This window comes from Lynx canadensis, chromosome F2, assembly GCF_007474595.2.
Source record: "Lynx canadensis isolate LIC74 chromosome F2, mLynCan4.pri.v2, whole genome shotgun sequence".
Taxonomy (NCBI): domain Eukaryota; kingdom Metazoa; phylum Chordata; class Mammalia; order Carnivora; family Felidae; genus Lynx; species Lynx canadensis.
In genome coordinates, this window is record NC_044320.2 from 25,616,453 (window position 1) to 25,632,462 (window position 16,010).

At 35.8% G+C, this 16,010-nt stretch overlaps 1 protein-coding gene across 1 annotated transcript in view; it reads left to right on the top strand.

Moving 5' to 3' along the window:
* The window catches only part of CSMD3 (CUB and Sushi multiple domains 3), a 1,276,067-nt gene that overhangs the window by 548,977 nt on the left and 711,080 nt on the right, over positions 1-16,010 (top strand). The window contains 3 exon segments of the mRNA XM_030304305.1: positions 5,312-5,326; positions 5,329-5,372; positions 5,374-5,399. Coding sequence (XP_030160165.1) covers positions 5,312-5,326; positions 5,329-5,372; positions 5,374-5,399 — 85 coding nt within the window.

The window sequence follows — 16,010 nt, forward strand, 5'->3', positions numbered from 1 at the left end:
TTTTTGTCATTATTATTTAGTGGTTAACAAGTAAGCATTTGGGTCTTCATCTCTCTGATATCATTTATTCAACACAGGGCCAAATAATTAAAAAAAAAATTTTTTACATTTATTCATTTTTGAGAGACAGAGAAAGGCAGAGCACAAGCAGGGGAGGAGCAGAGAGAGAGGGAGACACAGAAAGAGAAGCAGGCTTCAGGCTCTGAGCTGTCAGCACAGAACCCGACGCGGGGCTCGAACTCATGAGCTGTGAGATCATGGCCTGAGCCGAAGTCAGACGCCTAACCGACTGAGCCACCCAGACGCCCCATGGGCCAAATAATTTTTAAAGGAGACAATTTTTATCTCCTATAAACCTTTCAAATGAAAAAATAACAAAAAAGTTGTGTGTATGTGTGGGTTTTTTTTTGTTTTTAAACAGTCCATTCTGTTACTGGAACTGTCAGAAGTGAGCATCAGCGAGGAGGACTGATCTATACACATTGCCAAAGCACGTCTTCCCACAGTAGTGCCTTTAAAAATTTAACTAAGAAACAAATTAATAACAGATTCAGAAGACGGCAGTAGTGTTCATGGGGAGCATTTGGGTGTTTAAATGCTAACTTAGATTCTTATTCCAAATTAACATCCAAACTCCAAAACCTCTATCCATCCCTTGTTGTTCCCCTTGTTTTTTCACCCAAAAGGGTAGGTTTTGTCAGCAAATGGAAAACAAATTGATTTTTTTTTCAATTTTAAAGGTAAAGACATGTTTTTGTATTTAAAATGTTGCACTTAATGAACTAGTAGTGTTACTAACTTTCTACTAGTTCTTCTAAAGTATTAAGATGGAATTATGAAGAGACTCTAAGCTTCTCATAATGTATAATTATTTATTTTATCTTCAAATCCATACTTTCATTCATTTCATGTTATTTATTCATTCTACAATTCTGTGTGAGCTATTTCTCCAAGGTAGCACCATGCTATACTAAGAAGGTAAAAGAGTGAATAAAATATAGTCTCAGCTGGCAAGGATCCAACATTTTATTGGGAAGCTAAATGAGTTAAGAGTCAACTCTTTGTAGGTTATATAGTAGTATAAACTACATCTGTCAACGTCCATGATGGTTGATTTCAGAACAAGATCTAAAACACTGTATTTTACAAGGTGGAATAAAATTTAAAATCTAATATAAAAAAAAAAAAGAGCCTAAGAAAAGTGGCAATGTAACCAGCTGTGTGAGGTGACATAGAGGTAACTTCTATATAGAATCTATTTGTTTTTATTTTTGGAGTAAATTCTGTGTGATATAAAAATCAGAATCTCAGAAATAAATTGCGTATAAAAAATTACCCTAAAGATTGTAGGGAAGAGTAAATGAGTTGATACATGTAAAAGATGTAGATATTTCGTGACATGCTGGCTATTATAATTTTATGTTGGCTAAGTTTATGTTTTTAAGTTCAAACATGGAATATTGTGGTAAATTAATTAAGACTACTGTAGCCTATTTATAAACCCATATAAACCTGTAAAACCATAACTTCAGTATTATGAGAAATTACAATCCATTTGTTTTTTTTAATCTGTAAAACTTGCCCTCATCCTCTTTTATCCACTTTCATGTGTGACAAAGAACTCATGTTGCATTAATAACAATAATAATAATAATAATAATAGGTATAATAAATATCCTTAAAGATCAGAGAAAAAAGAATATTCCCTATAGCAATACTCTTTTCAAGAGGCAACACCCTGTCCATGTAATTAAACTATTTAAAAATGTTTATTTATTTATATTTGAGAGAGAGTGAGAGAAAGAGTGCGAGCAGGGGAGGGGCACAGAGAGAAGGAGAGAGAATCCTAAGCAGGCTTAGTGCTCTCAGTGCAGAGCCTGACACGGGGCTCAGTCCCAAGAACTGTGAGATTATGACCTGAGCTGAAATCAAGAGATGGACGCTCAACTGACTGAGCCACCCAGGTGCCCCATACTTAAACTCTTAAAGAGCACTCCTGTTCTTACCATTCTGTGAATTACTGCTCACATTTAAAGAAGTAAACAGGATAGATCTGTCCAATTGCTTAAATAGCATTATGTAGAAAAAGCAACTTTTGAATAAAAACTACTACATTTGAATGTCTTGGTATAACTAGCTGTGGGCAATTATGAAATATCTATATTTCAGAGAAATAAGGTGTCATACACTTTGTTCTTTATTTTTTAGTTTAAATGTTTTAAAGAGTATTAAATACATGTATCATGCAGAAGCTCTCCTGTTATCTTTACATTTTAAATTGGAAAGTCTTTCCCCTATTGCAGATAATCAAAAACAGTGGTTTAAAGGATACTTCCAAATAAACTGAATAAATAAATAAATAAATAAATAAATAAATAAATAAATAAAACACATGAATTAATTAAGTGAATTGGTAAAAAGTATGTATGTGCACTGCATCTTAAGATAAAATATTTGGTAAAGAGGATTGAATTTAATTAGTGATGCCATTTTGCCTTAGTGAGATTTCTGGACAGGATGGAGGGCTTCAGGTTTAACATAGAAGTTTTTGAATGAATATGCCAAGGTTTAAACCTAGATTAAGGCACTAACTAACAGATATGACTTTGGAAACATTTTTAACCTCTCCCTGCCATAGTTTCCTCACCTGTAGGAAGTGTGTAAAATAGTAACTACCCTTTAGATTGTTGTGAATATTAAATGAGTTGATAAATGATGTAGAATAGTTCCTGACACAGTACCCTGTTAAGCATTAGCTACTTTTTAAATTTATATTAACACAGGCTTATATTTTGAGGTAATAATGATGAAATGGAAAAAATGAATTAAAAAAATTTTATTTTCTAATAATGTATTCATAGATCACTTCTAAATTAACTTGTAATCTGTGTTATACATTGGATTATAATAAAGTAGGTAAGCCCAGTTCATGCCATTCCTTTCTTTATATCTATTCCATGTCAAAAAGCCACATTTAAATAACATAAACCCCAACCTTTTCAAAAGCTATTTTAAGATAAGAGAGTGCTTCCAATAGAAAATACTTGATTCATTGAAAACAATACACCAGATATTGTTGTTAATTAAAACTACTAGGGCATATTTACTCAGAGGTTATTTACACCTATCTAGGCATTGTGGGTGTATTTAAAATAATGTTTTCCCCCTTATCTTTATCAAGTATATATCTCTTTGTATGTATGACTAAGGAATGGGAAACTACTAATCTATAACATGATAAATAATTTAAAAACTAAACATAAAATTTCCGATGTTATGTAATTTGAAGGACTAGAATAATCTGGAAAAATTAGGGATTGTATTTTGCAAAAAGTGGGACTTGGGCTGAGTCTAAAAACTAGACAGAATTTTGATAGCTAAGGAGGAAGAAAGGGAAAACATGGAGACTTGGAGAAAATATAAATAAAGCATGGGGTGAACATGGCTAACTAGTAAAATTGCAGAATGATTTAGAAAACCTTGGATTGAGTTATGGAAGCATCTTGGTGACTAGTGGGAAATAAAACTGATATAGTAGAAATCTCAAATCATAGGAGATTAGAACATTAATAAAAACTGTTTGAGGAAGTTTAGTCCTCCTCTAGTACTCAAGGTGGATTGGAGGTGAATGATAATGGAGTGTACAAAAGCATCAGTGATTAGATTGGATCTGAGCATGCACAAGAGGTAATGCTGGATATTTTGGTGGAGTTACTTAGGAGATCATTGAAGGAGGAAGAATGAGCTTGGGGAAAAAATGATGAAACCATGTATTGAAACTCGTTAGCAAAGAGGTAATTTTTTCAAGCCATGAGTGAAATATAAAATGTAGAGAACCATGGCCAATGCCTTTGAATTTGTCCACTAGAAGTAAGAGAGTCGTCTAAAGTAAGAGAGTGATCAAAAATAAGGGAATGATAAAAAAAAAAGTAAAAGGGAATGAAATAGCAAGTAAGCAGACCAAAAAAAGTAAAACTATCACATATTTTGCAGGGATCAGTGAATATGTAATAAAAGTTGTCAATAAGGATATTGGCTGGGGATATGTAGGAAAGTGATTTTTACAGAATGAAAGGCACAAATGGAAAATGTCTATCTAATTGGGAATATGACAATTTTACCAGAGCTATGACTGTTGGGACATTATCTGATAGTTATCTTGTTATCTGATAAATCAGTTTGAACATATTGATCAATCTGAACTAAATGATGCCGGAGACCAGTAGGTCTCAACACTGACTTTACATTAGAATCACCTTAAGGATTACTGAAAACCAAACCCAGGGAAAAAACTGATGCCCAGGGTCCTACCCTAGAGTAATTGTGTTAGAATATCTAAAGGTAGAAATAAGCATCTTCATCCCTAAAGAAATGTCCACAAGTGGTTTGGATCCACAGCGTAGGTCGAGAACCATTGTAAAATTTTGCTTTTTTGTCTCTGTGGAATCTCCACTCAGGTCCTATTCTTTCCTCAAAATGCAGAGAAGTTGATAAAGAACAAAGTAGCAGTTATTCTCTAGTTCATTACAAGATTGAATTTATGAAACAATATCACTCACATATTTCAAAACTATCAGGTTAAAACTCGTTTGCATTAAGATATCTGTCTTGGGGATTTGGTTACCCCTTGTGATCACACTCATTGAAAATATTAAGAAATCTCTCAATAATTGAGTGTTCTAGATAAAGTGCTGAGAATGTGTATGATGGCTAGTGAAACATAATCATGTAAATGGCTAGAGGGTAAAGCCATTATTTGGTTTTCAGCAGTATGTCATAATTTAGGGACATGCCTGGTAATTAGAACCATAGTTTTACTTTAACATTGGCAGGACACACTGCTTTGGTATATATCAGATATGAAGTGCTAATAAGCTTCAACTTTTCCCATAGGTCTTATTTTCCTATTGCAACTTAAAAATAGTAGGTACCCAAATGACACAATTATAAGTGTTAGGTGACTTCTTTGCTGCCAATAATTAGTTGGAAACTCTGGCACTAACACCCTGGGAATGAATTCCCAGAGACTTCACAATTTGATAGTAATTAAAAATAAAGTGTTAACTATTAATGTGTTACTATTCAGAATAGTATGCCATTGAAGTTGAACATGAAACTTATAGGTTCACTAAGAGAAAAAAATGCTTTGTCTTTATTACTAGGTTATAAATTTATATTTCACATTTATATATATAAACTACAGTGATTATTTAAAATATAAGAATATGTTTTATGTAAATTTTTCAATTAACATTTTTCTGATTTTCTATTCATACGTGTTTGATTCTTTTGTTTTCTTCTGTTGTTACAGTAAATGAGGGAGGTATCAAACAGCTTCCAATTTATGCCCAGATCCAGGAGAACCAGAAAATGGGGAAGAGAGTTGGATCAGATTTTAGGTAATATTTTATGTTATTTATTTCATTATTTTGTTGAAGTTTGTTTAATTTAAAATTAAAGAATAATACTATGGAGTTGAAGACTGGGTGATTGAAAACAATGGTAGCTGGATCTTATTTGTTACTATTAATATTCCATTACTTTAAAGGGTCTAATTACATACCAACTTTATTAGGGTACTTTCCTGGAGTTAAACAGTTAATTTCTTGTCATGTAGTAAGTGAACAATCATGGGCTTTGGATTTGAAAGACATGAGTTAGGATTCAAATTCTGCTTAATGGCTGTCTGATCTTGAGTAAGTCACTGAATTCTGTCTGCCTGAGTTTCCTGTTCTGTAACATGTAAATCGAACTTACTACATATACTGGTGAGTTTCAGATGAGGTATTGCCAGGCTGTCGTGGTTTGTGAGTTCAAGCCTCACAGTGGGCTCACTGCTGTCAGTGCAGAGACCACTCTGGGTCCTCTGTCCTCTTCTCTCTCTGTTTTCCTCCCCACTCTAACACACTCTTTCTACTTCTTTCTCAAAATAAATAAACATTAAAAAAAATGAGGTACTGTCTATGAAATCTTCCTGCAAATATTCTATAAACATAAGTATTTTTCAGAAGTACCCATAAATGAATATGTTTTATCTCCGTCTTAAAATTAGTATTTATTTTACTAATTCAAAATTAAGTTACTAACAACCAAGAGAATGAAAGTAGTATTCTGTGGTAGACATTAATTTGCATAACTATCAAATAATATTTTTAAAAAATCTTGAAATTTTAGTAGTCCTCTGATTGTAGCATTTTATAAATAAAAGATACCAAAAATCCTGTAAAACATTAAATGATAATTTAACTAACATTCACAAATACTTATTTTTACAAAATCCATGAGACATATGGGGGAAAGGAAGGAGAAAAAAATAGTTTCAAACATAGAGGGAGGCAAACCGTAAGAAACTTAGAACAAACGTAGAGTTGAGGGAGCTTGGGGGGTGAAGAGAATGGGTAATGGGCATTGAGGAGGGCACTTGTTGGGTTGAGCCCTGGGTGTTGTATGTAAGTGATGAAACATGGGAATCTACTCCCCAAAATAATTTATTGTCAAATCAGCTAACATACAGTATATACAGTATACTCAGTATATACAAGACTACACTGTATATACTGTATGTTAGCTGATTTGACAATAAATTATATTTATAAAAATATTGGTAATGACCATAATTATACCTACCACACACTTACAATTTTTACTTCTGTATATTATTTGTATAAAGGACAAATGATACTCTAAAGAATATCCCTGCAGGGGGTTGTGGGGGAGATCATTCTTAGAGATTTATGGAAATTTTGTCCCTGTGGATCTTTCAAGATGACTTAAAATTACATTTTGCTATACATGTAGAAGAAAAGATAATATATGATTTCACATTAATACAATTGTAATTTTCTAAAAGAAATACAGAACTTAATTTACTCAGCCCCATAATTAATATAAATGATAATGTTTGAAGAAAAACACGAGAGAAATTTAAAAGATCTGAGATCTAGTCAAACTCTAATCTTAATAAATTGATTTTATTAAAAATCAACTGAATTTCTCAGCCTCAATAATTAAAAGTGATATTTTATAGACTACAAAATGATAAGCAACTTTCTGTTTTTACATGTCTTCTTTATTTATTATAAAATCTTATATGGTATTTATTATTTTATCCCCACTTTACAAATGAGAAAACTAAAGCCCTGTTTACACAGCAGATAATTTGATGGAACTGAAATTTGAACTTATTATTTCCTGATTCCAGAGTCTGACCATTTAGTCCATATATTACATTAGGCTTTGAAGTCAAACTAACTTCATTTGAATTCCATTCTTGCCATAAACTACTTGTGTTCTCTAAGAGCTTATTTCCAAAGATCTAAAAATGAGAATAGTACTTATTTCATTGGCTGAGGAAATTACATGAGAGGATTTATGCATGTAGTAATTATACAGCTTGAGACAAAATAAGTATTCAATTGGAGCTACTTGGGTAGCTGAGTTGTGTCTGACTCTTGTTTTAGGCTTAGGTCATGATCTCACAGTCATGAGTTGGAGACCCTTGTAGTACTACTCTACACTGAGTGTGGAGCCTGCTTGGGATTCTTTCTCCTCCTCTCTCTGCCCCTCCCCTGCGTGCTCTTTCTCTCTCTCTCAAAATAAATAAATAAACATTTAGAAAAATAAGTATTCAGGGGCAACTGGGTGGCTCAGTCAGTTAAGTGGCCGACTTTGGCTCAGGTCATGATCTCACAGTTTGTTGAGTTCGAGACCCGCGTAGGGCTCTGTGCTGACGGCTCAGAGCCTGGAGCCTGCTTTGGATTGTGTGTGCCTCTCTCTCTCTGCCCCACGCCGCTCACACTCTGTGTGTGTCTCTCTCTCTCAAAATAAATAAACATTAAAAGTTTTTAAAAGAATATTCAATTAATGCTAGTGACTATTATAGTATGATATGATTTGCAGAATAATTATTAGTATGAATATTTACTTGGTCCCACTTTTTGCAAAAATTTCTGGTTTTATTGGAAATAGACTAATATAGTGATTTAAATTACCTTCAAGTGTAGAGGATTACAGTTATAAGATTACTTTGTAATCATATTTTAAGCACCATGATAGATGTTAGGCATCAAGAGGCCCATAGTCAGACTAAAATATAGTATAATCATTATAATTTAGGAATGTGTGGTGGCTGGAACTAGAGGGTATTACACTAAATGAAATAGTCAGAGAAAGACAAATATATGATTTCACTCACGTGGAATTTAAGAAACATGATAGATGAAGATAGGGGAAATGAAGCAAAAGTAAGATTAAAAAACAGAGAGGGAAACAAAACATGAGAGACTCTTAAATACAGAGAACAAACTGAAGGTGGCTGGCGGGGTGTTGGGTGGTGGGATGGGCTAAATGGGTATGGGCATTAAAGAGGGCACTTGTTGGGATGAGCACTAGGTGTTATATGTTACTGATGAATCACTAAATTCTATTCCTGGAATCATTATTATACTATATGTTAACTAACTTGGATTTAAATTTAAAAAAAAGAATGTGTAAAGTGTTAAGGACACACAGAGGAGGCTAGGAGATAAGGGTCATAAGAAGTTAACATTGAGTTTGGTCTTGCAGGATGATTAGAATGGGATACATAGAGAAAAAGAAGTTCAGTGAACATTTATATATTCATTATCTATGTATGTTATTTGCTTATTATAGGTCTGGTCTTTTACTAGGAACAAATAAAACACACAAAAGCAGACATAGTAGATGCCCTCCATAGTTCCTAGAATTTAATGGCAGAAAAGACAATAAACAATTAAATGGCACATGCAGTTGTCATCACAAATTTAGAAAAAAATGTGAAATCATAAAAAACAGAACAACAACAACAACAAAAAAAACAAAGCATCTGTAAGAAGAGTAAAAGTGTCAGGGTGGGAATGCACCCATTTTAAGAAGGTTCTACTCTCATTGATACCAGAATTTTATGCATCTAGACTATAAGTAAGGAAGACTCACACTGAGGACAAGCTATTCCAGGAAAATAAACATTAGTGAGTCTAAATTATCGAATGTAAATGGGAGAAAAGCATAGAATGAAGCTGAGGAGATAAGGAAAAACCAGATCTCTCCTACAGAGAAAGCAAATTGGCAGCCATTCAGCCTAATCTGGACTTAAGATACGTTTTGTTTTAAGCTCACAATGTTTTTAAAAATGGGAACCAACATTTATTTATTTTTGTGTGTGGTAACCTCTAGAGTACATTTTATTTATTTATTTTTAATATGAAATTTATTGTCAAATTAGTTTCCATACAACACCCAGTGCTCATCCCAACAGGTGCCCTCCTCAATACTCATCACCCACCATCTCCTCCCTCCCACCCCCATCAACCCTCAGTTTGTTCTCAGTTTTTAAGAGTTTCTTATGTTTTGGCTCCCTCCCTCTCTAACCTTTTTTTTTTCCTTCCCCTCCCCCATGGGTTCCTGTTAAGTTTCTCAGGATCCACATAAGAGTGAAACCATATGGTATCTGTCTTTCTCTGTATGACTTATTTCACTTAGCATAACACTCTCCAGTTCCCTCCACGTTGCTACAAAACGCCATATCTCATTCTTTCTCATTGCCATGTAGTATTCCATTGTATATATAAACCACAATTTCTTTATCCATTCATCAGTTGATGGACATTTAGGCTCTTTCCATAATTTTGCTATTGTTGAAAGTACTACTGTAAACATTGGGGTACAAGTGCCCCTATGCATCAGCACTGCTGTATCCCTTGGGTAAATTCCTAGCAGTGCTATTTCTGGGTCATAGGGTAGAACTATTTTCAATTTTTTGTGGAACCTCCACACTGTTTTCCAGAGCGGCATTTAAAAATCAGGAGATTATGCAGATGTACACTCACAAAGATTTTTGCACTTCCTTAGTAGATCCAATGACTGGTATAATGTACCTTCATGGAAATATCTACTGAAATCTATTAATACCTATTCCCATTAGGCTGATCAAGGTCTCTCTGGTTCAACATGGTCACTCCTGGGCTACTTTAAGTCACCTATATATAGTAAGAAGCTACAAAGAAGTGTAAGAGAGACCTGATCTTATTTATATTTTCAGTATATCATCCCTTATATTTTAGATAGATGGATTGAAGAAAACAGAAATTTTGACTGGAAGATGACTAAAGTAGTTTGGGTGTAAGATGGTGGAGACTTGGATTATGGCGATATACTGAACTAGACAGATTCAAGAAAGCCTTTAAAGATATAATTTTCAGTATCCAATGATAATTTGATGTGGAAAGCAAGAAAAAATAAAAGGTGATTCCTAATTTGATGGGATTGAATATCATGAGAATGGACTAAATGATAATATTTAATTAAGTGTAGAAGTCCAGAGGTTTGAGGAGGAAAAATGAAGTTCAGTTTTGAGATTTTAAAATTTACATGACTTAAGAGATTTCCACATGGATATATTACATTTGTAGTTGAATGTAATTGAAATTCAGAGATAGCTGGGAACCATCAGCATGTAGGTACTATAATAATATAAAGCAATGAGTAGATTGCATCACTTAGACTCTTATAAAAAGATTAGACCATCTATGACATAGTCCCAAAGATCAATGCTATTTGAAGATATGATGGAACACAAGGAGCCATCAAATCATGCTCATGAGTGGTGAGAGGAATAGGAGGGAAACAAGAGAAGGAAGTTCTTGAAAAGTTGAGGAGTGGTCAATGCGGTTGAAAAACAGAGTGAGAGGCAGAAGACTGTTAAATTTGGCAGCAATAAGATTATAGATACGAGTGATTTCTTGGCGTGACAGACCTAGAAAAAAATTTGGAATAGCATGAAAGTTGAATAGACACACTTCAGACAGGTAATAGCTCTGGATCATCAAATTACATGAAGCAGAAGAATAATGGGGGTAGTTCTGGAGTCATTATTTTCTTTCATCCATGTCTTATAGTTTTCAACATACAGGTCTTTCACATCCTTGATTAAATTTGTTTCTCACTATTTTTTTTTGATGCCATTGTAAATGAAATTGCTTATTGTTATTGTTACTTTTTTCATTCTGATAGTGATTAGTGTATACTGAAAATTTACTGAGTATGTTTGTTAGTCTAACAGTTGGTTAATAGAGTGTTTGAGTTTCTCTACATAAGATTTCATGTCATCTGCAAATAGTGACAGATTTACTTCTTCCTTTCTAATTCAGTGCCTTTTTTTTTTCTTTTTTTGCCTAATTGCTCTGCCTAGGGCTTCCAATACTATGTTGAATAAATGTGGCAAGAGTGGGCATCCTTGTCTTATTCCTGATCTTAGTGGAAACACTTTCAACTTTTCACTGTAGCTTCTGGCTTGTCATACATGGCTTATATAATGTTGAGGTATGTTTTCTCTATACTTGCTTTGTTAGTGTCCACAGCCTGTGTTCTCTGAGAGCAGTTCGATAGGCCAATAGATGTGGGCCACACCTGAAGTCCTCCCCTCAAGCCATACCTCAAGAAAAAGTAGAGAGTCCTCCTTTACAGAAAGACTAGAGGGCGTGGTTCAGTACACCATTTGTGCAGTGTACTAGGGGTGGTAGCCTGCCAAGAAACATCTTTCTGATTGCCACAGTCCTGTGGACCCAGTAATGAAACCCTCAGCCACTAGAGCCAGACAATCAAGGAGTGTACCTTGGGTAGTAGCCCCTAAAACCCAGACCCCAAACATACAACTCAGGGCCTCTTTAACAGAAAGACCTAGTTCTTTTCTCTCTTGCTTTGCCTTGGGGGTGGTAGCTGTTATAAACCCTTTCTCCATTGCTTATAGTCCTGTGGGACCCACAAGTGTTAAGTCCCACTGGCCACCAGAGCCAGGCAATGTAGAGATGTGCACAATATAGGGGTGTCATACAGGGGTATAAATTTCTTTCTGCGTGGCACCAATTGCTACAGTCTCATGGGAACAGATGGGCTAAGGGTAAGCTCCCTTAGACTTCAGAGCCAGGCAAATAAGTGTCCCCTAATTATAACCACAAAGGTCAGGGTGCCATATGCTTGTGAGAGCTCCCTTCTGGGAAATATTAGTGTTCTGGAGCACAGCAAAAGGAGAGTGTGAAGATGGCACCCGCCAGTCTCCATCTAGGAGAGTATTCGAACAAACTTCTAGATATGTGTGTTAAATTAGATGCCTGCCCCTCAGGCCAACACTTTAATAAAGCAGGTGAGCCTTTTTCACTTTTACACTGGTCACCAGTGGCTGCCTCTGAACTGGGACTTGGGGCAGATGAATCTGAGCACTTGAGATCTTTAACCTCCTCTCAGATTGCTGTCATCTTGTAGGTCTCAGGATGTGGGCCCCATTGGTTCTCAAAGTGAGACATTTTGGAAGGGCTCATCTCTCAAGTCCATATCTTAAAATTGGGATATCTGATATGAGGTTCAAATTCTTTGATCCTCAGAGAGAAGCTCTGGGTTTTGAGTTTCTTCCTGGTTTTGGGTCACTGCACCAAGGGTAGGATTCATTTTATCCCAGCTTCTCCTACCCTCGTTGATGTAGATTTCTTCAGTTTGCAAGATGTGTAGTGGTCACTTAGCCAGCCTTTAGGTTTGTTGTTTTCTTTTTTTTTTTCACTTTTAAAAATTATGAGTGCTATTTTTATTGCGTTGAACACCAAAAAAATTGATTTGATGATGTATATAAATAGCTTTAAGTAATTTTGCAGATGGACAGTTTAAAAGCATGTAAAATTCTTTGGCCTACATACATTTTCTTTTTTGTATTTTTTTTGTTTGTTTTTTGTTTTGTTTTTTGTGTGTTTTTTTCAATATATGAAGTTTATTGTCAAATTGGTTTCCATACAACACCCAGTGCTCATCCCAAAAGGTGCCCTCCTCAACCCATCACCCACCCTCCCCTCCCTCCCACCCCCCATCAACCCTCAGTTTGTTCTCAGTTTTTAACAGTCTCTTATGCTTTGGCTGTCTTCCACTCTAACCTCTTTTTTTTTTTTCTTCCCCTCCCCCGTGGGTTTCTGTTAAGTTTCTCAGGATCCACATAAGAGTGAAACCATATGGTATCTGTCTTTCTCTGTATGGCTTATTTCACTTAGCATCACACTCTCCAGTTCCATCCACGTTGCTACAAAGGGCCATATTTCATTCTTTCTCATTGCCCTGTAGTACTCCATTGTGTATATAAACCACAATTTCTTTATCCATTCATCAGTTGATGGACATTTAGGCTCTTGCCATAATTTGGCTATTGTTGAGAGTGCTGCTATAAACATTGGGGTACAAGTGCCCCTATGCATCAGTACTCCTGTATCCCTTGGGTAAATTCCTAGCAGTGCTATTGCTGGGTCATAGGGTAGGTCTATTTTTAATTTTGTGAGGAACCTCCACACTGTTTTCCAGAGTGGCTGCCACCAGTTTGTAGCCAACAGTGCAAGAGGGTTCCCGTTTTTCCACATCCTCTCCAGCATCTGTAGTATCCTGAGCTGTTCATTTTGGCCAGTCTGACCAGCATGAGGTGGTATCTCAGTGTAGTTTTGATTTGTATTTCCTTGATGAGGAGCAATGTTGAGCATCTTTTCATGTGCCTGTTGGCCATCCGGATGTCTTCTTTAGAGAAGTGTCTATTCATGTTTTCTGCCCATTTCTTCACTGGGTTATTTGTTTTTCGGGTGTGGAGTTTGGTGAGCTCTTTATAGATTTTGGATACTAGCCCTTTGTCCGATATGTCATTTGCAAATATCTTTTCCCGTTCTGTTGGTTGCCTTTTAGTTTTGTTGGCTGTTTCCTTTGCTGTGCAGAAGCTTTTTCTCTTCATAAGGTCCCAGTAGTTCATTTTTCCTTTTAATTCCCTTGCCTTTGGGGATGCGTCAAGTAAGAAATTGCTGTGGCTGAGGTCAAGAGGTCTTTTCCGGCTTTCTCCTCTAGGGTTTGATGGTTTCCTGTCTCACATTCAGGTCCTTTATCCATTTTGAGTTTATTTTTGTGAATGGTGTGAGAAAGTGGTCTAGTTTCAATCTTCTGCATGTTGCTGTCCAGTTCTCCCAGCACCATTTGTTAAAGAGACTGTCTTTTTTCCTTGGATTTTTTTTCCTGCTTTGCCAAAGATTAGTTGGCCATACATTTGCGGGTCTAGTTCTGGGGTTTCTATTCTATTCCATTGGTCTGTGTGTCTGTTTTTGTGCCAATACCATGCTGTCTTGATGATTACAGCTTTGTAGTAGAGGCTAAAGTCTGGGATTGTGATGCCTCCTGCTTTGGTCTTCTTCTTCAAATTACTTGGGCTATTCGGGGCCTTTTGTGGTTCCATATGAATTTTAGGATTGCTTGTTCTAGTTTCGAGAAGAATCCTGTGCAATTTTGATTGGGATTGCATTGAATGTGTAGATAGCTTTGGGTAGTATTGACATTTTGACAAGATTTATTCTTCCAATCCATGAGCACGGAATGTTTTTCCATTTCTTTATATCTTCTTCAATTTCCTTCATAAGCTTTCTCTAGTTTTCAGCATACAGGTCTTTTCCATCTTTGGTTAGATTTATTGCTAGGTATTTGATGCTTCTTGGTGCAATTGTGAATGGGATCAGTTTCTTTATTGGTCTTTCTGTTGCTTCATTGTTAGTGTATAAGAATGCAACTGATTTCTGTACATTGATTTTGTATCCTGCGACTTTGCTGAATTCATGTATCAGTTCTAGCAGACTTTTGGTGAGTCTATCAGATTTCCATGTATAATATAATGTCATCTGCAAAAGTGAAAGCTTAACTTCATCTGTGATGCCTTTGATTTCCTTTTGTTGTCTGATTGCTGATGCTAGAACTTCCAACACTATGTTAAACAACAGCGGTGAGGTGGACATCCCTGTCGTGTTCCTGATCTCAGGGAAAAAGCTCTCATTTTTTCCCCATTGAGCATGATGTAAGCTGTGGGCTTTTCATAAATGGCTTTTATGATCTTTAAGTATGTTCCTTCTATCCCGACTTTCTGGAGGGTTTTTATTTATTTTTTTTTTTTATTTTTTTTCAATGTTTATTTTTTATTTTTGGGACAGAGAGAGACAGAGCATGAACGGGGGAGGGGCAGAGAGAGAGGGAGACACAGAATCGGAAACAGGCTCCAGGCTCTGAGCCATCAGCCCAGAGCCCGACGCGGGGCTCGAACTCACGGACCGTGAGATCGTGACCTGGCTGAAGTCGGACGCTTAACCGACTGCGCCACCCAGGCGCCCCTCGAGGGTTTTTATTAAGAAAGGTGGCTGAATTTTGTCAAAGGCCTTTCCTGCATCGATTAACAGGATCATATGGTTCTTATCTTTTCTTTTATTAATGTGATGTATCACATTGATTGATTTGTGAATGTTGAACCAGCCCTGCATCCCAGGAATGAATCCCACTTGATTGTGGTGAAAAATTCTTTTTATATGCTGTTGAATTCGATTTGCTAGTATCTTATTGAGAATTTTTGCATCCATATTCATCAGGGATATTGGCCTGTAGTTCTCTTTTTTTTACTGGGTCTCTGTCTGGTTTTGGAAACAAAGTAATACTGGCTTCATAGAATGAGTTTGGAAGTTTTCCTTCCCATTCTATGTTTTGGAATAGCTTGAGAATGATAGGCATTCTCTCTGCTTTAAATGTCTGGTAGAACTCCCCTGGGAAGCTATCTGGTCCTGGACTCTGATTTCTTGGGAGATTTTTGATGATTGATTGAATTTCTTTGCTGGTTATGGATCTGTTCAAGCTTTGTATTTCCTCCTGATTGAGTTTTGGAAACGTGTGGGTGTTTAGGAATTTGTCCATTTCTTCCAGGTTGTCCAGTTTGATGGCGTAAATTTTCCCCAGTATTCCCTGATAATTGCTTGTATCTCTGAGGAATTGGTTGTAATAATTCCATTTTCATTCATGATTTATCTATTTGGGTCATCTCCCTTTTCTTTTTGAGAAGCCTGGCTAGAGGTTTATCAATTTTGTTTATTTTTTCAAAAAAACCAACTCTTGGTTTCATTGATCTGCTCTACAGTTTTTTTTAGATTCTATATTGTTTATTTCTGCTCTGATTT